The 23,178-nt window shown below is 42.1% G+C and overlaps 2 protein-coding genes across 6 annotated transcripts; one reads left to right on the top strand and one right to left on the bottom strand.

The window, feature by feature from the left end:
• The first annotated feature begins 820 nt into the window (after positions 1–820).
• Positions 821–23,121, top strand: LOC139554991 (probable methyltransferase-like protein 24). Of its 3 annotated transcripts, none has more exons than XM_071368338.1 (5): positions 828–1,699; positions 17,493–17,591; positions 18,763–18,893; positions 19,407–19,596; positions 21,907–23,121. In XM_071368338.1, exons 1-5 carry the CDS (start codon positions 1,430–1,432, stop codon positions 22,216–22,218), a joined length of 1,002 nt encoding a protein of 333 aa, XP_071224439.1. In that variant the 5' UTR covers positions 828–1,429; the 3' UTR covers positions 22,219–23,121. The 3 variants fall into 3 exon arrangements, with proteins under 3 accessions (XP_071224441.1, XP_071224439.1, XP_071224438.1); XM_071368337.1 differs by having other exon boundaries at positions 839–1,699; positions 19,347–19,596; XM_071368340.1 differs by lacking the exon at positions 17,493–17,591 and having other exon boundaries at positions 821–1,699; positions 19,347–19,596.
• Positions 5,694–22,054, bottom strand: LOC139554992 (uncharacterized). 3 transcript variants are annotated; one of them, XM_071368342.1, is made up of 9 exons: positions 21,928–22,054; positions 10,306–10,483; positions 10,073–10,209; positions 9,857–9,993; positions 9,484–9,577; positions 9,036–9,358; positions 8,676–8,877; positions 8,447–8,574; positions 5,694–8,363 (listed from the first exon to the last, which is right to left on the bottom strand). In XM_071368342.1, exons 2-6 carry the CDS (start codon positions 10,469–10,471, stop codon positions 9,104–9,106), a joined length of 789 nt encoding a protein of 262 aa, XP_071224443.1. In that variant the 5' UTR covers positions 10,472–10,483; positions 21,928–22,054; the 3' UTR covers positions 5,694–8,363; positions 8,447–8,574; positions 8,676–8,877; positions 9,036–9,103. The 3 variants fall into 3 exon arrangements, with proteins under 3 accessions (XP_071224443.1, XP_071224442.1, XP_071224444.1); XM_071368341.1 differs by having other exon boundaries at positions 8,447–8,877; XM_071368343.1 differs by having other exon boundaries at positions 5,694–8,359; positions 8,447–8,877.
• Positions 23,122–23,178: the final 57 nt, after the last annotated feature.

Genomic DNA, 23,178 nt, shown 5'->3' with positions numbered 1-23,178 from the left:
GTGTGTGTGTGTGTGTGTGTGTGTGTGTGTGTGTGTGTGTGTGAGCTCCTTGGTATTCAGCGCTGCTCATGCAGTGCAGGGAGCGAGTTTAGACAGGGACACGGCTGGGAGGGAAGGAGGCGGCGAGAGAGGGAGAGCGAGGAGGAGTGAAAGAAAGGGAGTTAAGAGAGAGGCACAGAGAGAGGAAGGGACAAGGGGAAATAGAAAGATGACAGGAAAACAGAAACTTGTTGGGATTGAGACTGGGGTGAAAGAGGAGAAAGACTGGCTACATTGTTCATGAGTCCATAATCAGTCTAAAATGAATCCTGAGAGGGCCTTTAAACCCTGAGGGGCAGTCACGCTTCCTCACCCACTAGTCTGCCAATGTGTGTGTGTATGGTGTGGTGTGTGTGTATTGTGTGTGTGTGCCTGTGTGTGTGTTTGTGATAGGCTTTACTGTATTTGTATATTTGACTGTGTTTACAGTTTGTCAACAGGCTGACTGGACAGAGTGTTTGATGTTCCTCATCTGGGGATTGGACGGAAGGGGAGGGGGGGGGGGTTAGTCTATTGGACAACTAGGAGAGGGAGAGAGAGGGTGGGTGAGAAAGGAAGGAGGCGAGATAGAGGGAAAGAGAGTGGACGGGAGAGGGCAGGAAGAGGGGGGGAAACTGTTCAGTGTTAGGAAAGATTCCACAGTAAAGTAATTACACTGAGCCCCCGATTTTTCACTTTAAAATGTATATTCCAAACAAAATCCATTGATTTCAAAGTAGATCAGAACATATGATGCACAATGGCTACTTTGAACTATTTATACAGTAATAAATAAAAAAAATTAAAAGCTGTGTAGATGCAAAGTTTGTATCTTCCTGTGAATTTGTTTTTGTAAAATCCTCAGTGGAAATTGTTTAAAGTAGTCTTCATGCATAGAGTTGTATGGTTTTTAAAACTTTGAAATCAATGGTTTTTGTTTGGTATACATTTTTAAGTGAGGCTCAGTGTAATTCCGTTACCATGGCACGGCTACTTTTCTATTCCGTAATTCCCATGAGACTTCACTTAGCTTGTTGATGAGAACGCCAATGGGCTAATAAAGGTCCTATTTGGAGCTTGGTCTGTTTTTCTGTGAGAAACAGACTTCTAAAAATACCGTAATAGGCTAGATATCAACCAATCGGCCACTGACCCTGGAGCTCTGCGTCACCACTCTGCCCTCCGGCTGGTCACAGAGCAGGAGAAAGGGTCTGTAGCCTTCAGTTGAAAGTGGGCAGAACAAAGGGAAGCGGAGTTCTTGAAAGGCTAGCGACTGCTTCACGTTACTGTTTTTAACTCCCCACAGTTCCGCAGCAGCCATTCGGTCAGTTGACTCCCACGAGGCACCAGGCCGGTCCAGTTGGGAAGGAGAACAAAGGCACGAGATGCTCACCGGTTTCCCGGAGGAGGCATGTCAGCCGGTGGCGGTGTGCAGCGCGTGCTGCTGTTAATTATCCCGATGTTTCTACTCGTGCTACAGCTCCTGGTCGGGCTCCGGTTGCCGCGAGCAGACCACGCAGGTAGCCCCGGGGCCTTTAAGGACGGGGTCGCCTTCACGGTGATCAGCATAGAACCGGAGAGAAGGAGCGCGCGCCAAACGGGATCTTTGGATTTTTTACGGGATGAGTCGGGAGCGAGCCGCGTGTACGAAGATGAAAACGAGATGGCCATTGGCGACCGGGTGAGAGCGAACTACGAGCGCGCAAACACACACAGTTGAGACGAGGACAAGATAGGGCAGACTGACCCCCGATCAGTGACAGTGGCAGCTGTCCTGCAGCTGTAGTGATCAGCTGCGTGTGTGTCAGTGGTTAGGGAGGAGCAGATTTCAGCTGCTCGTTTTTGTTGGTATGTCAATAATACATCCCCCATCTCTCCACTCACCCCCCTCTACTCCTTTCCTGTCAATCCCCCCATCATCATCTCCCCCTCTCTCATTTATGGTTTTTCGCTTTGGCTCTCTAATTCTCTCTCCCCTCCTAAGGCTAGCTCCTAGTCAGTCTGGTGAGTCATCATCGACTCCTCTCCCTCCTCCTTCCTGGGTTGCCATGGTGACCACAGTGGTCTCTAGGGGTGGGGTGGGCTGTGTGCTTGTGTGTATATGTGTGTGTGTGTTAGTATGCCTGAGGCATGCATGTCACTAGCAGGGCTGGAGTCAGAGCCCTTGACCTGTCTGTACATCTCTCATACCTGAGGGGCCAACGCTCGCTCGCTCGGGCACACACATTCCTCTACATGATTTATTCTACGCTCTTTGATCTCCACTCCCACTGACACCTAAAGTGGCCACTCAACCTATGGAGTATGTATGTGTGTGTTTCATTTACATTTTATTAATTTACAAATACTGAGCTGACATGTACATACTAGCTGTGTTTGAATGTTCATACTGACCGTACTATTTGTGACATAAATTGATTATGTAGTATGCTTATTGGTCACAGTATGGATAGTTAGTATGGCAAAAGTACCCGGATGTTGTACTACATTCGCCAAAATACGAAGTATACACGCAGTGGACAATATTCCTGTGCTTTTTGGGCCCTTAATGAAAGGGCCCAGAAAATGGGCGTGGCTTCACAACATTTTTAGATTTAAAAAATGGCGGAAAATATGCAGCAGGAGTCCGACGAGAGTGGATACAAATTCATTGCTTTAACTAATTATGACAAAATGTTAAGAAAATGTTGAGCAATGTAATAAAGTCATGCGTTTTCAAATAAGTTACGTTACACGTTATGTTGGCTGACAATTTGTTTGCTACGGTAGGTAGCCTTACGAACCACATAGCATATCATTTCAGCCGTTGCTTGTATGCAGCGATTTTATCATGTAAATCTTGGTGGGGCAAAGTCCCCCCAATTTTTTTTAGATGCATGCCAGGAAAGCCACTACACAATACATTTATTGCACTATAACGGTGACAAACAGTGCCCACAAAAAGCTGTCCCAACAGCAGAGCTTTCTTTTCAGCACGGAGTGGAGTGAATTCTTACCACCGCTACACCTGGCTATCAGCAGAGCCTTGTCTAGCATTGAAACAGTTAATTCAACCTCATTTACTGCCTTTTAAAAAACATAGCTGATATGGCTGACTTACTTAAACAAATGTGGTTTCTATGGAGATGTACAAACTATGGCATAGGGGGACGTTAAACGGAGAAGAGGCAATCCGTAATTTTGATGAAGACATTAATGAGCGAACTAGGACAGACATAGTCAATATAACTATTTTTTCAGGACTTTTAAAATGTACAGCGACAGAATTCATAACATGGGCCGTTCTTACAGTATTCTCCCTGTACACCAAGTCAGAACCGAAGGATAAATAAAGGGGGCATATAAGCAGACAATAAAAGCTCTTACAATATTTTAATTACATTTCTCTAAAACAGGCTATGAGCTACATGTGCACCACCAAGTCAGAACAGTAGGCTAAGTTATGAAGGGGAAAGGGACCAAATTATTAGGGTGAGGCACATGGGCTCCTAACAGCTTACTACACAACATACACTTAGTATTACTTTCTTAGCTAAAGTATACATATCTCCCTGGCATATTGCATCAATTATGCAGCAGCAAACAAAACATTTTTGGACTCACGTTGTTGTCTTGTGCTCACTTGAACAGGAAGGTGGCGCGGCGGTCCTTCTTTTGTGCAAATTTTGTCATCAAACTTTGTCATCAAAGTCTGTCATTCTCTGGATTTATGGTGCTTTCAAGACAACTGGGAACTTGGGAAAAAACAAGGTTGAATCATGACGTTAGTGATCTTCAGTTCTGAGCTCTAGAAAGAGGCCATAGTTCCCGACTTGGAATTCTGAGTTGGATGACCATTCAAAATGTATTTTCCCAGTCGGAGCTAAGATTTTTTCAGAATTTCCAGTTGTTTTGAACGCAGCAGAAGTCATGCTGAACTCACAGAATGGCCAGTGTGTTCAACCTTTTCTGGCCCATGGTGTTGCATGTGAATGTTTATCCTTTTAAGCTGGGAAAAGACACCCTAAAACCCAGACTTGGACCACACACACCCACCCACTCCACTGAATATCAGGCTAGTGATTGCTTTGTAATGCTTGCAGTTAGCCACTGATTTCTTCCAATCCACTCATTGTTGAATTTGCGATTTCCATCTTGTTGTGTAATGTTTATGTCCAATGGCCGATGAGTACCAATACGTTTTATCTAGAATTTCTCTTCATATGACAAGGATTGAAAAGGATTTGCCAGTAGATTGTCGACTTGATTCATGATGACTGCTTGTCTAGCTTGCTAGCTAAGATTTTGATAGTGTGATGTTGACATGATCAGTCCAATCAAAGCTATGGTAGATATAACGTGATTTGACATTTTATCTGTGGTCAATGACCTTGAGCCTTCTTGGATGGGCACTTCTAATGCAACTATGGCAGTACCCAAGGGGCTTGAATTTGAGCTCTCCCTGTTCATATTGCGGTGATGTAGGGTCCACATGAGTGACAACACTGAGCCAATCATGATGCAACTAGAGAACATTACCAACCCCTGCACTCCGAATTTCTGCTGGCTGCCCCACCACCACAGAAAGCACTGAGCTAGGCTGAAACACCTGCATTTTGGAGCTGCCTTTTAAAGCCACATTGCTTTCTTGAGTAACAATTTATTTTTATTTTTTACATTGTTTGCAAACTCATATGTGACACGTATTAATGTCAAAAGAACATGCAAAACAGGCAAAAAATAAATAGTTTTATTTTTTTAGCTAAACAGGTAGAGCTCAAAACAAGAGGGTGCTCTGCCCTACCTGCCATGAATGACGGGTCACCACTGCTTGTATGTACCGGTATGTCAGTGGCGGTCTGTGCCGTTTTAAGATGGAGGGCAATGTTTTTTTTATTTTTATGAGCATGGCCTTATTTCTATTACAGCATATTGGATGACATTCATATTCCATTCACCCAGTTCAATGTAACATCCATAGGTTTAGACTAGTACATGATACTCAAATGTTCCCTAACATGAGGTTGCTACAAACTAGCCTATGAATGAAAGATTACAATGTAGGTGCACACAGGTTGAGAGAAAATGTTGTGACAGTGACACAGCCTTGCCTGCATCTAGCTGATCGAGGGTGTAATCATTAGTACACCAGTTGCAAACGAGAGTTTGTATTGGACAAATTCAGGTATGTTTGTCCCCGTTTAGTTTGCTTCAGTTTAAGAAACGTTTAACAGAATGAATAAACCCCTGGATACACGCTGTATTTCTTCTCACATCTATGCACTCCTCTTCTCACCTTTTCCCTTCGTTTGTGGACTTCTACACAGTAAATGTGAAAGTGTTAAATCAACACTGTGTTACATTTAACACTGTCAGCAAGTACATATGGTCCCACTCTACACAGAGTAAAAAGTACACTGATCCAAGTGTTACATTTCTAGTGTTGATTTAACACTGAGTGCAAAAAGTTAACACTACACTGGCCGATGTTGATCAAATGTAACACGAGGTAATCAACACTGAGTGTTAGTGACACTCACTAGTGTTGATCTAGGGTGACTCCTAGAGTAAAAATGTGTTTACTCTATTCAGTGTTAATTTATTTACTCTTCCCTCATGTAAATGAAAATTATATTTTGGAAAAGCACTTGGAATTTCACAATAAACTCAAGCAAAGCTGTTTCAACATTCAAATATGTTTATTATAACCAAACCATAAGTCCCAGCCCTGGCTTAAACTTATCAAGTGACAGTAGAATGTAGTCAAAAGAATCCCTTGCTCCATATGACATGAGCAAATCAATAGGTTTGTTGGAAAATGCTGACATTTACATTAAAAACATGTTTCTCACAACCTAACCATAAGTATCAGCCCTGGCTTAAACTGTTATCAAGTGACAGTAGGGGACAATGTAGTCAAAAAAATCCCTTGCTCCATATGACATGAGCAAATCAAAAGGTTTGTGGTACATTATGTTATTTACATGAAATACTTTGCATGGTGGACTATGCTTCAAAACTTTAAATGCATGCAAATGATCATCAAAACATAAGGTTTCAAGAGCTGACCCAACCCAAAAAACATTTATCTTTCAGAAGAATAGCCTCAATTTTGTATACTGGCATTTCAAATGACTACTTCACCACGTATGACCAAATCAAGACGATATTTTATACCATGGTGCTTTACCCATTTAGCTGACAAAACATTTGTGTGCACTGAGACCCAAAAATTCCTTATACAACGAGGATAATGTATCATGAAGTGGTGTTTCGGTAACAGATTTCTAATCAGGAAACAAATACTTGAAAAGCCTATGATGTTCAGCAATTAAGTGCTTCAGATAGATAGTCATGCCCTCTGTTAGTATAGGAGAAAACACAATATTTACAATTAGTAGTAGTAACAGAAGCAGCTGCCAGTATTTATCATCTTTCTGTACCAGATCACCAACTATCAATGGCAAATTACAGAGAAGACACCAAGACTGAATAGCATTTAGACCCAAATCATTGCTCCCATCATCCAATTTGAGTGCAGGTGGACGATTCCTCCTCTCTGTGTAGCCATAGTTACATGAATGAACTCTACCGTAGACATCTTTATCAGTCACAAAGTTGGCTTGTATATACTGTAACGCAAGTTACCTCAAATTGTGCAACTCCTAAAATGTCATGCATTATATCAACAGAAAGTTGTCTGTAGTATTGAAGTACTGGAGAGTTCAATAAGCAAGCATGCTTCACACCGTGTTGGGTTTGACTGAATAGTTTGACAATGGTCTGAGTTGCATGTGTTTTGTTCGTAAAGTCACTCTTGGGTCATCCTCAGAGAACACAGTTTAAAAATCCACTTTCTCAGTGTTGCAGAAATGGCAACAATAACGAGCACTAAATGATTCCACAAAACCAAACAGGCAATGTATACCAAGATTATCTCCAGTTACTTGGACAATACTGCCATGTATACAACCACTGAAGAAGGGAACTGCAATACCCTCAGTCACAAGCAATTTCAAATCGCTAACTATTGGCTCAAGAATGGAATCAAATCCCTACGTTTTAAGGTCCTGGGTATGGAAGAGTGCACATAAGTGAATATTTACCAAAATTGAATGAAACTTTGGGGTAAAATTTCTCAAAGTAAAGTATATACCTCCCAACTTGTGAATTCCCTTTTTTGATCCCAATGGATTAGCAGTCTCAAAGTCATCATAAGAGTTGAATTTTCAATGCATTTTTCTCTTTAGAAAAGAGAGGATGTCTCTTCATATATAGTCCAGCTTTCAAATCAAAGTAAACTCAATTTTAAAACTGTGCCCCGAGTTAAACATGCCACTTGTATTTGGGTTCTTCAAAATTGACTGCAATGTCTGGAGAATTGGAACGCAATTTTTTTGATCAGTTATGACCATTTGATCATAAGTTCCAGTAGTGTTGTTTCTTCTATTGTCAAATCTAACACCAAGGACTCTCAACTGGTTGACCTGTTCCCCATTTTTGTATAAAATAAGCACTTCGTTTTGATACCGAATTCAACAATGTGAAAGGAATTTCAATATCCTGAAAATAATGTTGTATTTTTCTGAAAATGTGTGTCTTTTGAAGATATACATGTGAGATCGGTCGCTTTAGCTTGACGCTGTATCTCTTGAACTGCTTCTTCCATGGAAGATACAAAACTATTTACAGTCTGACCTACACCTGCAGCTGTGCAATAGCAGACGCACACATAGCAAGTGTGTTTTTGTTAGATATTGGTACATGGTTACAACTAGAATTTGAAGGAAAATCAGCATTACTTGGCTGATTATCAACGGCTGTATTAGCATTCAAGTTAGCATTTGACAGTCTCGGGATTGTGCCCTGTTCAAATGCTTCCTAAAGTCTGAAAATGTACCAAATACACGACAACAATCTGCTTGACCACATTTTAGTCTAAGAGTTCTACCAGAGCACATTCCATGCATCAACTTGAGATGCCTTATGAGCAAGTTGGTACTTCCATGACTAGCATGGTAAACAAAACATATCATCACTTAATCATCATTAGTGCAGAGGTCTAGCTCTGAGCTCAGCAACCCTTGGAGTCTCCTTAACCTTCCCAATGTCTATGATGTACACAGTTGTCTGTATGAAGGTGTACATGTTGCGCAGCATTGTATTGTAAGCAGTACCAAAAACAAAGTGAGTCTTGAAAAGCTCATCGAAGCACCAAGAGCGCTCGTTGACTTGCACGGTAAGGCTCGCTTGTCCAGGATGATGAAGTAAGCATGGATGCTGCTCTTCCTGGTCCCGACTGCAAGAAGATATGGTTGGCGGCTCTGGTCAATCGCATCAAGGTGCTCCTGGATACTGGTTCCTGCCTGAAGACGACAAAAACGAACACCATCATTAGTTCATCATAACGGCTGCAGCACTGTCCAAGAATAAGAATGCCAATACAAACCTTTTGGAATATCACAAGATGCTGTTCAGCTTGGGATGCGGACATCTTGCCTGGTCTTTTGCGGCCTTGTGATGAAGGAGGAATCAAATGGAGCAGGAGAAGGATGGAGGAAAGGTCACTTTCCCATCCTAAACAAAGAGATCCTAATTAAAATGGTAAATTCCATCATCAGTGACATTAACATTTCAGAGTTATTTGAAATATAAATGATCAATTATTATCATCTAACTGTAAGCATTCGTGTCAGCTCCCTCATCAACTGCAGATTCTGCCATCTGGATCAGCTCCTGAAGTTCAGCTCCCTGAGTGGTCTTGCTTAGGGCCTTGCTTAGCATGATGATCTTTTGCTTGAATGTAGTTGGCCACCTCTCCAAAAACTTGGCTGATGTTCCCTCTCCAAAGAGCAGCACAAAATCCTGTTCAATCTGAAACTAATAAGACAAAAACATTCCACTTTAACCTCAAATGAGTTTGAGTAAATCACCAGCCTACACATTCATTGAACTACTATTACTGGCCAACCTGAATTGGCATCTAGAGATTAAACACAATTTATACATCGTTAAAAATTTTTTTTTTAAAGTCTTACCAAGCCCTTCACATCCAGAAAGGGTGTAAATTCGGTTAGGATGGTGGAGCATTTAGTCGGGTCGTGGGTCATCTTCCTGTACTCAAAAGGTCAATCTCATCTTCTGTTTCCTCATCAGAAGAATGCTTCATAAGAGAAATGGCCTCTCGGCACTGGTCTTCACTCAGGGTAGCCAAAGTGGATGGACTGGACTCGCTCTCAGCAGTTGAACCTCCAGAGTATAGTTGAGTGGGTCGTTTCTCTGATGAAACCAAATTCCTCTGAATGGTTTTGATTCTATACGAGAGGTACCCTTCTCCACTATTAGGGTCGTAATAATGTTCCTTAAGAAAATGAACATGGTTACTAATCTTGAAAGAAAAAACAAATAACCAAGTCCCATTTGCTCAGATACCATACCAGACGAATTAAACGCAGATGCCCTTTATCAGTTGTAATGTATACTTACATATCCATTTGCAGTGTAGGGATCCTTAAGGTATGGGAACAAAGAGACGATGCCTTGTGCAAACGTTTCTCTCACACTGTGCAGTGGTGATGTCCTGACAAGAATATAATGTTATGTTTAGGCGGCAATCAGAATCTCCACAAGCAGCATTGGTCCCCAGTCAGCTAAATATCTGGAGTGATTTTTGAATCAGTATCATGCCCATCGAATTTGATACAAGAGAAGTCTTCTACCAATAGCCATGGATGGTCAGCAGTAGCCTAACCAATTATGTGACTGAGATACTGATACAGAAGTCATTTTTAACATTCAGCAGATATGGGAGCAAGTAATGCTCAACAATTTGTGTTATGAATCTTTCCTTTAAACTTACCCATGAGTCTCTGTCATCGCCGAAACAAGAATGTTGATCATCTTTCGTCTGGTGCAGTCAGTCAGGCTTTTAGTTTTGGAGTATTCCTTGATGACAACCTCTCCACCAGGCCTTTTCTTCAGTATGCTCTCTATTAGCTGTAAAAAATAAATAAATAAACAGCAGTGTGAAATCCATTTTATGCCAAGTTAAATGAAGAATGAATTACAAACGTACATTTTTTGCTTCGTCATCAGATCTTTGACACTTCCGTGAGGGGCTTCCATCCTCGCTCAAAATGATTGTATCAACCGACTCATGGTCTGAACCACCCATCACAGAACTGGCAGAGACAGGACTCATCAGGGAAGATTCTGAAATACACAAAGATAACAATACAGGCATGTCAAATGTATGGTTATATTGAAAGTGATGCCACAAGTAACCAAGACTTGAACACCAGCACATACCTTTAGCATCATTGTTCAGTGTGAGCTTGAAAACACCAAGATCTGTCCGTTTCACCACCTTTTCAAACACATCCCCATCAACTTCAGTTCCAGACCCATCATACAGCTTTGTCTCTGATAAACTAGTAAGTGGGATCTCAAATTTCAGGAAAGCTGTGACAAACATTAAGACAACAACCTGCAATTGGAAAGGTACGAGTAATCAGACTGACTGGTATGAAAACAATACATTTATTTCCAATCAAAAAGGTTTTCAAGTGTCAGGTTAATGATCTTGACATTTTTGTTCACCATTGAATTTCACCCTGATCAGCATGACTAGGTCCAAAAGCAGTTAGGAGATAAGGCCAGCATGGATGAAAAGCATTACATTTGTATTTCAATCATGACACATTATATAAGGATGACTACAAACATTTTCACCAATACTCTTTTACTTAGCAATGATCATTTCAAAGTATATTTTGAAAATATTGGATCATGACCACAACTTTTGATATTACTTGAAGCAGGTCCCAAACTACAGCAAACAGACTATTCAACTCACATTCACTGTCCCAAAATATGGACACGGCCTAATTAGTCCAGTAAAATACATTCATATTTCCAGCTAGTCACTATATTATGTTGTCATGTTCTAGGAGCAGTCTTACAAGACTGCCAAAATGAACTGGTTACAGAGCGAGTGCGAAACGCAGTTAGCTAGACGCCGATGCAATGGCCACAATATTTAAAAGCATCACGCACAAGTCGAAAATGTAGTTAAAATTTGGTTAAATAAACAACTCACCTTAATCAGATTAGTCCTCAATATACACAGTTGAAGTCGGAAGTTTACATACACCTTAGCCAAATACATTTCAACTCAGTTTTTCACAATTCCTGACATTTAATCCTAGTAAACATACCCTGTTTTAGGTCAGTTAGGATCACCACTTTATTGTAAGAATGTGAAATGTCAGAATAATAGTAGAGAGAATGATTTATTTAAGCTTTTATTGCTTTCATCACATTCCCAGTGGGTCAGAAGTTTACATACACGCAATTAGTATTTGGTAGCATTGCCTTTAAATTGTTTAACTTGGGTCAAACGTTTCAGGTAGCCTTCCACAAGGCTCCCACAATAAGTTGGGTGAATTTTGGCCCATTTCTCCTGACAGAGCTGGTGTAACTGGTCCCGTGTGGCTCAGTTGGTAGAGCATGGCGCTTGCAACGCCAGGGTTGTGGGTTCATTCCCCACGGGGGGACCAGGATGAATATGTATGAACTTTCCAATTTGTAAGTCGCTCTGGATAAGAGCGTCTGCTAAATGACTTAAATGTAAATGTAAAATGTAACTGAGTCAGGTTTGTCGGCCTCCTTGCTCACACACTTTTTCAGTTCTGCCCACAAATTTTATATGGGATTGAGGTCAGGGTTTTGTGATGGCCACTCCAATACCTTGACTTTGTTGTCCTTAAGCCATTTTGCAAGTATGCTTGGGGTCATTGTCCATTTGGAAGACCCATTTGCGACCAAGCTTTAACCTCACTAGGGTATGTGGGACGGTAGCGTCCCACCTCGTCAACAGCCAGTGAAACTGCAGGGCGCCAAATTCAAAACAACAGAAATCCCATAATTTAAATTCCTCAAACATACAAGTATTTTACACCATTTTAAAGATACACTTGTTGTAAATCCAGCCAAAGCCAAATTTCAAAAAGGTTTTACGACAAAAGCACACCAAACGATTATGTTAGGTTAGAGCCAAGTCACAGAAAATTTTTCCAGCCAAAGAGAGGAGTAACAAAAAGCAGAAATAGAGATAAAATTAATCACTAACCTTTGATGATCTTCATCAGATGACACTCATATGACTTCATGTTACACAATACATGTGTATGTAGTATGTTTTGTTCGGTAAAGTTAATATTTATATCCAAAAATCTGAGTTTAGGCGGGACGCTACTGTCTCACTTGGCAAAAAGACAGAAAATGCAGAGCGACGAATTCAAATTAATTACTATAAAAATTACTATAAAAATCAAACTTTCATTAAATCACACATGAAAGATACCAAATTAAAGCTACACTGGTTGTGAATCCAGCCAACATGTCAGAATTCAAATAGGCTTTTCGGCGAAAGCAAACGTTGCTATTATCTGAGGATAGCACCATTGTAAACAAAGAGAGAAGCATATTTCAACCCTGCAGGCGCGACACAAAACGCAGAAATAAAAATATAATTCATGCCTTACCTTTGACGAGCTTCTGTTGTTGGCACTCCAATATGTCCCATAAACATCACAAGTGGTCCTTTTGTTCGATTAAGTCCGTCGATATATATCCAAAATGTCCATTTATTTGGTGCGTTTGATCCAGAAAAACACCGGTTCCAAATTGTGAAACGTGACTACAAAATATCTCAAAGGTTACCTGTAAACTTTGCCAAAAAATGTCAAACTACTTTTGTAATACAACTTTAGGTATTTTTTTACGTAAATAATCGATCAAATTGACGACGGGATGATCTGTGTTCAATACAGGATTAAAACCAACTGTAGCTAGCTTTCTGGTCATGCGCTTCTAACAAACAGGACACTTCGAGTGACCCTCCTTCAAGATGGCCGTACTTCTTCATTACACAAAGGAATAACCTCAACCAATTTCTAGACTGTTGACATCCAGTGGAAGCGGTAGGAACTGCAAGAAGGTCCCTTAGAAATCTGGTTTCCCATTGAAAACTCATTGAAAAGAGAGTGACCTAAAAAAAAAAAAAAAAATCTGAATGGTTTGTCCTCTGGGTTTCGCCTGCTAAATAAGTTCTGTTATACTCACAGACATGATTCAAACAGTTTTAGAAACTTCAGAGTGTTTTCTATCCAAATCTACTAATAATATGCATATCCTATCTTCTGGGGATGAGTAGCTGGCAGTTTAATTTGGGCATGCTTTTCATCCAAAATTCCAAATGCTGCCCCCTACCCAAGAGAAGTTAACTTCCTGACTGATGTCTTGATGTTGCTTCAATATATCCACATCATTATTCTTCCTCATGATGCCATCTACTTTGTGAAATGCACCAGTTCCTCCAGCAGCAAAGCACCCCCACAACATGATGCTGCTACCCTCATGCTTCACGGTTGGGATGGTGTTCTTCGGCTTGCAAGCATCCCCCTTTTTCCTCCAAACATAACAATGGTCATTATGGCCAAACAGTTCTATTTTTGTTTCATCAGACCAGAGCACATTTCTCCAAAAAGTACGATCTTTGTCCCCATGTGCAGTTGCAAACCGTAGTCTGGCTTTTTTATGGCAGTTTTGGAGCAGTGGCTTTTCCTTGCTGAGCGGCCTTTCTGGTTATGTCGATATAGGACTCGTTTTACTGTGGATATAGATACTTTTGTACCTGTTTCCTCCAGCATCTTCACAAGGTCCTTTGCTGTTCTGGGACTGATTTGCACTTTTCGCACCAAAGTACGTTCATCTCTAGGAGACAGAAGGTGTCTCCTTCCTGAGCGGTATGACGGCTGCGTGGTCCCATGGTGTTTATACTTGCATACTATTGTTTGTAAAGATGAACGTGGTACCTTCAGGCGTTTGGAAATTGCTCCCAAGGATGAACCAGACTTGTGGAGGTCTACAATTATTTTTCTGAAGTCTTGGCTGATTTCTTTTGATTTTCCCATGATGTCAAGCAGAGGCACTTATTTGAAGGTAGGCCTTGAAATACATCCACAGGTACACCTCCAATTGACTCAAATGATGTCAATTAGCCTATCAGAAGCTTTTTAAGCCATGACATAATTTTATGGAACTTTCCAACCGGTTTAAAAGGCACAGTCAACTTAGTGTATGTAAACTTCTGACCCACTGGGTCAGTGAATTATAAAAGTGAAAATCTGTCTGTAAACAATTGTTGGAAAAATTACTTGTGTCATGCACAAAGTAGATGTCCTAATTGACTTGCCAAAACTATAGTTTGTTAACAAGAAATTTGTGGAGCGGTTGAAAAACAAGTTTTAATGACTCCTACCTAAGTGGATGTAAACGTCCGACTTCAACTGTAAGTATTCAGACCCTTTGCTATGAGACTCGAAATTGAGCTCAGGTGCATCCTGTTTCCATTGATCATCCTTGATGTTTCTACAACTTCATTGGTAAATTAAATTGATTGGACATGATTTGGAAACGCACACACCTGTCTACATAAGGTCACACTGTTGACAGTGTCAGAGCAAAAACCAAGCCATAAGGAATTGTCTGTTTTGTGAGGCACAGATCTAAGGAAGGGTACCAAAAAAATGTTGGGAGCATTGAAGGTCCCCAAGAACACAGTGGCCTCCATCATTCTTAACTTCTTTGTGATAGGGGGCAGCATTTTCACTTTTGGATGAATTGCATGCCCATAGTGAACTGCCTCCTACTCTGTCCCAGATGCTAATATATGCATATTATTATTACTATTGGATATAAAACACTCTGAAGTTTCTATAACTGTTTGAATGATGTCTGTGAGTATAACAGAACTCATATGGCAGGCAAAAACCTGAGAAAGAATCCAAACAGGAAGTGAGAATTCTGAGGCTGGTCGATGTTCAACTAATCGCCTATTCAATTCCCTGTAAGATATGGATCTGTTTGAACTTCATACGCCTTCCACTAGATGTCAACAGTCTGTAGAACGTGGAATGAAGCCTCTACTGTGATGTTGAGCCGGATGGGAGGTGTTTCAGTCATTGGTCTGGCAGAATGCCAGTTCCTGGTCTCGCGCATACCAAACGATATCGTCTTGCTTTCCATAACTTCTAGAGACACAAAGGAATTCTCCGGTTGGAACGTTATTGGATAGTTATGATAACAACATCCTGAAGATTGATTCTCTACTTAGTTTGACCAGTTTATTCAACCTGTTATATAACTTTTTGAAGTTTTCGTCCGAGTTCGCCTGCATCTGCGCGAGCGTTTGGACATGTGCACTAAACATGCTAGCAAAAGTAGCTACTTAGATATAAGTAATGGACATTATCGAACAAAACAACGATTTATTGTGGAACTAGGATTCCTGGGAGTGCATTCTGATGAAGATCATCAAAGGTAAGGGAATATTTATGATGTAATTTCGTATTTCTGTTGACTCCAACATGGCGGAGAAATGTTGTTATATCTGAGCTCCGTCTCAGATTATTGCATGGTGTGCTTTTTACGTAAAGTTTTTTTGAAATCTGACACAGCGGTTGCATTACGAACAAGTGTATCTTTAATTCTATGTAAAACATGTATCTTTCATCAAAGTTTATGATGAGTATTTCTGTTATTTGACGTGGCTCTCTGCAATTTCTCCGGATATTTTGGAGGCATTTCTGAACATGGCGCCAATGTAAACCGAGATTTGTGGATATAAATATGCACATTATCGAACAAAACATAAATGTATTGTGTAACATGATGTCCTATGAGTGTCAACTGATGAAGATCATCAAAGGTTAGTGATTAATTTTATCTCTATTTCTGCTTTTTGTGACTACTATCTTTTGCTGGGAAAATGGCTGTGTTTTTCTGTGGCTGTGTACTGAGCTAACATAATTGTTTGGTGTGCTTTCCCCGTAAATCCTTTTTGAAATCAGACATGCTGGCTGGATTTACAACACATGTAGCTTTAATTTGGTGTCTTTCATGTGTGATTTCATGAAAGATAGATTTTTATAGTAATATATTTGAATTTGGCACGCTATATTTTTCCTGGCTTTTGGCCAAGTGGGACGCTACCATCCCACATATCCCAGAAAAGTTAAATGGAAGAAGTTTGGAACCACCAAGATTCTTCCTAGAGCTGGCTACCTGGGCAAACGGCGCAATCAGGGGAGAAGGGCCTTGGTCAGGGAGGTGACCAAGAATCCGATGGTTATTCTGACAGAGCTCCAGAGTTCCTCTGTGGGAATGGGAGAACCTTCCAGAAGGACAACCATCTCTGCAGCACTCCACAAATCAGGCCTTTATGGTAGAGTGGCCAGACAGAAGCCACTCCTCAGTAAAAGGCACATGACAGCCCACTTTGAGTTTGCCAAAAGGCACCGAAAGGACTCAGACCATGAGAAACAAGATTCTCTGGTCTGATGAAACCAAGATTGAACTCTTTGCCTGAATGCCAAGTGTCACGTCTGGAGGAAACCTGGCACCGTCCCTACGGTGAAGCATGGTGGTGGCAGCATCATGCTGTAGGGATGATTTTCAGCGGCAGGAACTGTGAGACTAGTCAGGATCAAGGGAAAGATGATTGAAGCAAAGTACAGAGAGATCCTTAATGAAAACCTGCTCCAGAGCACTCAGGACCTCCGACTGGGGCGAAGGTTCACCTTCCAACAGGACAACAACCCTAAGTACACAGCCAAGACAAAGCAGGAGTGGCTTCGGGACAAGTCTCTGAATGTCCTTGAGTGGCCCAGCCAGAGCCCGGACTTGAACCCGATCTCACATCTCTGGAGAGACCTGAAAATAGCTGTGCAATGATGCTTCCCATCCAACCTGACAGAGCTTGAGAGGATCTGCAGAGAAGAATGGGAGTTAGTCCCCAAATACAGGTGTGCCAAGCTTGTAGAGTCATACCCAAGAAGACTCGCAGCTGTAATCGCTACCAAAGGTGCTTCAAAATACCGAGTAAAGGGTATGAATACTTATGTAAATGTGATCAGTTTTTTAAATTTTTATATACAGTTGCTAAATTTTCTAAAACCTAGTTTTTGCTTTGTCATTATGGGGTATTGTGTGTAGATTGATGGCAAAAAAACTATTAAATAAATTTTAGAATAAGGCTGTAACTTAACAAAATGTGGAAAAGTCAAGGGGTCTGAATACTTTCCGAATGCCCTGTAAGCGGTATAGTCATTGTGCGTTCTCAATGGACATTTTTTCTGAAGTCATAAGATGTCTAGCTAGTAGTTTGTTAGGTATGCTAACAAGCTAGCAAGAAGTTGCATAGCAACAGCATCAACTTCCGGTAGACCGGCGAAGCGCTAGTACACTCAACTGAAAGTATACTGTTCGTTTACAGTATACTAAAATGAACTAATAGCATGTAGTATATACTCATTAATTAAGTAGGTAGTACACAGTATGTTAGTATGGGTATTCGAACACAGCTTATGTGTGATTTGTGATTGCGAGTGGCGTGCATGTGTTACCCTGCTGACTCGTGTGTCTACCCACAGGAGAGAGGTAGAGGGTTTGAGCTCCAGCAGTGGGCATCAGGTGAGCCCTCCTTCACTGCAGAGCTGGAACGTGTCATCGGCTACATTACCACACCACAGGTACATAACCATGCCCACTTTACACCTTGGCCCACACATCATAAATAATTCAGATAGAAATGCACTGTATAGAACAGACCTGGGCCCGTAGTCATGAAGCGTCTTAGAGTAGGAATGCTGATCTAGGATCAGGTCCTTCCTGTCCATGTAACGGCGGGTGAGTGAAATGAGTGAGGAGTCAAATGCAGAGAGCGAAATGAACGGGAAAACGCTTAAATGTCCTTCAAAAACGTAACAGGTCCAAACATGGGTGAATGCCCAAAACACTGGCGCTAAACAAACCCCAAACCTTGTTACAAACACTGGACAGCAAAAAAAACAAAACAAGACACAATACATCACCAAACGTAACAACCAATAAGCCCGCACAAACACTAGCGGGCAAAACAAACCTAAATAGCACCCATCCCAAAATCCCAACAAGGAACAGGTGAAAACAATTAGACAGACATAAACGAAAAGGAAAAAGGGATCGTGGCAGCTAGTAGACCGGTGACGACGACCGCCACCCGAAGAGGAAGGGGAGCCACCTTCAGTGGTATTCGTGACAGTCCAATCTTTTTCATTATATAATATTTTTCATTATAAAACTGATCCTAGATCAGACCTGGGTTTCAAATACTTGCAACATTTTATCAACTACGTGTGCCTGTTTGAGCTTGCCTGGCTTAATAAACCAATAAAAAAACTCCTAAAACTGCGTCTGCCTGTCTGGCACTCCAGGCAGACTCAAGCAAACACTCAAAGTATTAGAAATTATTGTTCAAGTACTTGAACCCAGGTCTGTCCTAGATCAGAACTCCTACTTTGTGAGGCTTGACACATACAGCCTAGGTTCTGAGGTATTTCATCATATTTCAAAGATGCTAGGGTCAGAGAGTAATGACAGTGTGGTATTTGAGACCAGACACTAAACATGTCACTGTAAACCATCGTATATGTTTGACCTAAAAACCTCTGACCCAGGGTTTCCCAACATGTGAGAGAAGGTCAGTGGAAAAAAGCCCTCTAAAAAGCAGATTAGGGGCGTCAGGCCGCATTTTTCCCAACATCCCCTCTCTCGCTCAGACAGGAAATCTGTCACATGACTTCCTCTGGGCCTAATGATAACTCAGCACTTCCATTCCACCTCCAGCCAAGCCCCTCATTACTCTGTCCTGTTCCCCTGCAGGTAAACTGTTCCCGGGTGCTTCTACCAGGTGAGTCCCAGGCTTCACAGGCCTCTGGAGCTCTCTGGCTGCTGTGTGTGGAGGGCTGGAGCCTGCCAAGCCAGGGTCCTCCGTGTGTAGCATACTCTTTCAGGTGTGTATATGTGCCACTGGAACTTCAATACAATGTAGCCTATTCTATAGCAATGTGAACCAAACAGTTTGATACCATCATTCTACAATATCATCATGGGCTCCCGAGAGGCGCAGCAGTCTAAGGCACTGCATCTGTGTGAGAGGTGTCACTGTAGTCCCTGGTTCGAATCCAGACTGCATCACATCCGCCCGTGATTGGGAGTCCCATAGGGCGGCGCACAATTGGCCCAGCGTCGTCCAGGTTTGGCCGTCATTGTAAATAAGAATTTGTTCTTAACTGACTTGCCTAGTTAAATAAAGGTTAAAAAATAACATAATTGACATGCTCCCTCCCCCAAACTTGTACAAGTAGTTAATAATGTAAAACAGTTTTAAACAAAACATTATCTCTTCCTCATTCACATATCTCTCTCTTATCTACAACTCTCTCTCTGTCTGTCTCTGTGTGTAGTATGGATGAGGGTGATACAGGGTTTCTAGAGGCTCTCTCAAAGGCCTGTGATGTCCACAGATTTGACCCCAGTGGTCAGCATGGTGATAGAGCCAGCAGTGGTTACCGTGACGATGGTTCCGGTGGGTTCCGACAGTACCGGGCGTGGCTGGACTGGCGAGCAGCGAGAGGACGCAAGCAGAAGAAGGGGGTTCTGTGTAGCGGGTCCCGGACACTCAAGGACATCATGGAGACTCTGGGACATCACACGGTAAAAGCCGATTTATGGTCAATCCGTGTTCTGCAGTGGCCATACAGCGTTTACGGCAATGCGGCCTCTGCAGAAGTCAGAACATTCATACTTCTTGCGCGTCTGGGAGCTGTCATACTCACCCAATAAATTAGTCTGCACCACTTCAAACGCACCACTCATAGTGATTCAGGTCTAATCTCTATAGCCATCTAGCTACACTGAACAAAAATATAAACGCAACATGTAAAGGGTTGGTCCCATGTTTCATGAGCTGAAACAAAATATCCCAGAAATGTGATACTCACCAAAAGCTTATGTTTACATCCCTATTAGTGAGCATTTCTCCTTTGCCAAGATAATCCATCCACCTGACAGGTGTGGCATATCAAGAAGCTGATTAAACAGCATGATCATTACACAAGTGCACCTTGTTCTGGGGACAATAAAAGGCCACTCTAAAATGTGCAGTATTGTCAAACAACACAATGCCACAGATGTTTCAAGTTGAGGGAGCGTGCAATTGGCAAACTGACTGCAGGAATGTCCACCAGAGCTGTTGCAGTCCAACCGGCCTCACAACCGCAGACCACGTGTAAGGTGTTGTGGGGCGAGCGGTTTGCTGATGTCAACATTGTGAACAAAGTGCCCCATGGTGGCGGTGGGGTCATGGTATGGGCAGGCATAAGCTACGGACAATGAACACAATTGTATTTTTTATCTATGGCAATTTGAATGCACAGAGATACCGTGACGAAATCCTGAGGCCCATTGTTGTGCCATTCATCCGCCACCATCACCTCACGTTTCAGCATGATAATGCGAGGCCCCATTTCGCAACGATCTGTACACAATTCCTGGAAGCTGAAAAAGGTCTGTTCTTCCTTGGCCTGCATACTCACCAGACATGTCACACATTGAGCACGTTTGGGATGCTCTGGATCGACATGTACGACAGCGTGTTCCAGTTCCTGCCAATATCTAGCAACTTCGCACAGCCATTGAACAACATTCCACAGCCCACAATCAACTGCCTGATCAACTCTATGCGAAGGAGATGTGTAGCGCTGCATGAGGCAAATGGTGGTCACATCAGATATTGACTGGTTTTCTAATCCACGCCCCTACCTAGAGTAGTTGATTGTGTGCTAATCCAGAACCCACCATCTGCATTCCATTGACGTCTTTACCACATCTAACCCCATTACCTTCCCATTCAAATACATTTTCGTGAACTTGTCCTGATAGCCTTTCGTCAAAGTTCTGTATGTTTGTTGTGAAGGAAGTTGTCAAGGAAGTGAGCTCCTTTTATACAGGATGTACAGCCCCTACCTACCATCAACCGATCATGTCAATGCGGAGCTATACGGCACTATGTAAAGCCCTCCGCATTGTTGAAACATTTGAGGTGCACGGCATCACCGTACGGAACTTGATTTGGCCTCCGCAAGCCTACAGAGGCTACGCAATTGCGTCACACCCTCCGGACCACATTGCCAGATCAAGCATACATTTTTTTTTTTTTTTACTAACAGACACACACCAACACATACATTAATTCACACCACAGTACACAACAGATATACACATGTAACATTCATAGTACACAGACAGGGTTGCCTGCACTCCCGTTTCCATGGCAACAGGGATGAGCTGACCCTGGCTACCATAGCAACAGTGAATCACACCACTGCTGCAGTTACACACTGCAACCACTGGAGGGGAGTGAAATTCACTTTCTTCTCCCAAATGGATCCCACTAGCCCATCGTTTCCCAACTCGGTCCTCGGGACCCCAAGAGGTGCATGTTTTGGATTTTTCCCTAACACTACACAGCTGATTCAAATGATCAAAGCTTAATGATTAGTTGATTATTTGAATCAGCTGTGTAGTGCTAAGGCAAAAACCAAAACGTGCATCCCGAGGACCGAGTTTGGGAAACCCTGCACATCTCAGACCATTGGATAGGTATAAGCAATATAGTAGAATGTTCCTCTTATTCTCCATATTGCTTATCTAACCTCACATCTCCACAAGTGCATAGGAGGTAGGAGATAAAGAGAGGGCCGATTTGGGGGTGTCATCCCCACTAAGAATGGGATTCATACACCGACCTTCCAAACCCATTGCTGTGCTCTGTTCGCCTGCTCTGGAGCATGGTGGTAATTAGAACAAAGAGCCATAGATACTGTATATATACACACACACACACTGATGAAACATAGCCCTAAGCTGTCTTTTCATTGTTTTGATGCTTTTTAATGATGTCAAAAGTGTGTTGTTACCAATGATGTGTATATATACACACACATGGTTGTCTGTTTTTGCCAGGTGGACTTCCTGTATGCTGACCTGCTGAGTGCTGAGTGGAGGGTTCTGCAAAACTGGGCAGAGCTCGGAACTCTGGGGCGCATCCGTCACCTGGTTGCCACGGTACACCTCCAGTGGGCCGGCTTTGAGGTCGGCGGGACAGAGGCTGAGGTGGTCCGCTATTGGTTCAGCGTTCTACAGGGGCTCCAGGACGCTGGGTTTCGATTGGTCCATAGCTCTCCGGGGGCGGGAAAAAGCGTCCTAAGGCACAAAGTGGACAACGCACACAGCTCTTATACACTAAGCTGGGTTAACACTGGGCCTATACACTGAGACAAACACATGTGCACCCTTTGTGCACGGCTTACGCACGAACACACACATCAGAATAGTCAGTGGCTATGTTCAAGATCATCAAAATCATGATTTGTCATGGGTAAATTGTGACTGACTGATCTACAAGTAATAATGAGTAATTATTTATGATGCAAGGTGATTTGTAGATCAGTCAGCCGGCAGTCGCCTGCACTGTCGCAGGCAATGTCGAACAAGCCCAGTCTCTCACTGTCTGTCAGTCAGTAAAATTCCACTGCAGTGTGTCCCTCTGGTGGTGAAAAAAGGAATCTACACCAGTGTTACCCAGTGGAAGGGTCTGGAACTATTAGTCAGTTGCAACCAAAACCACTCCCTATTGGGCCAGGGCTTTATTTTGAAGGTTTAGGCAGGTCCCTCACCTAAAACCTCATTGAAGCCTCCCAGCAGCCAAAATATATAAATAAATAAAAGTCTGGGCAGTGGGCTCAACAAAATTCTGGGAACCAGCCAGGCACTGCTAGAGATTAGCCTGCCTATTCTATTAACCCAGTACAGGCAATACTGGCTGGCATAGCTTGGCATTGAGCACACCCCTGACAATTGTTGAATGGTAATAAAGTAATCTATTCTATCTGGGACTTCGCACTGCAGAAATACAAATCAGGGGTCAAAGCCAGTCCTTCATTCAAACACTTTAGTCACCTTTGCTTTATTTATCATTAGGGTTTTATGTACTTTTTATAAATTTGTATAATCTACTTATGTGAGTTGAGCATGAATATAATCTTTCTTTGTGTTATAATTACAGTATTATGTGGGGTGGGGTTGATTATCTGCCGACATGTGCAATGTAAAGACATTTATTGATTTCAAAGATGTTTTCATATTTTTACAAGTGCAATAAAAACAGTTGACACCCCATTTGTCCTGTATGTCGTTATGTAGAGTCCGCTACGTTGTACTGTTTTCATAATGAGT

The sequence above is a fragment of the Salvelinus alpinus genome, chromosome 26, assembly GCF_045679555.1.
Source record: "Salvelinus alpinus chromosome 26, SLU_Salpinus.1, whole genome shotgun sequence".
NCBI lineage: Eukaryota > Metazoa > Chordata > Actinopteri > Salmoniformes > Salmonidae > Salvelinus > Salvelinus alpinus.
Note: the sequence above shows the minus strand (reverse complement) of the source record. Positions and strands in the feature narration are given on the sequence as shown.

Coding starts and splice junctions, on each gene's coding strand:
- LOC139554992 (XM_071368341.1), bottom strand. CDS start 10,471: ATGTTTGTCACAGCTTTCCTGAAATTTGAGATCCCACTTACTAGTTTA. Junction 10,210..10,305: donor ACTGAACAATGATGCTAAAG/GTATGTGCTGGT, acceptor TGTGTATTTCAG/AATCTTCCCTGATGAGTCCT. Junction 9,359..9,483: donor CCTACACTGCAAATGGATAT/GTAAGTATACAT, acceptor CATTTTCTTAAG/GAACATTATTACGACCCTAA.
- LOC139554991 (XM_071368337.1), top strand. CDS start 1,430: ATGTCAGCCGGTGGCGGTGTGCAGCGCGTGCTGCTGTTAATTATCCCG. Junction 1,700..17,492: donor AGATGGCCATTGGCGACCGG/GTGAGAGCGAAC, acceptor GTCTACCCACAG/GAGAGAGGTAGAGGGTTTGA. Junction 17,592..18,762: donor GCTACATTACCACACCACAG/GTACATAACCAT, acceptor GTTCCCCTGCAG/GTAAACTGTTCCCGGGTGCT.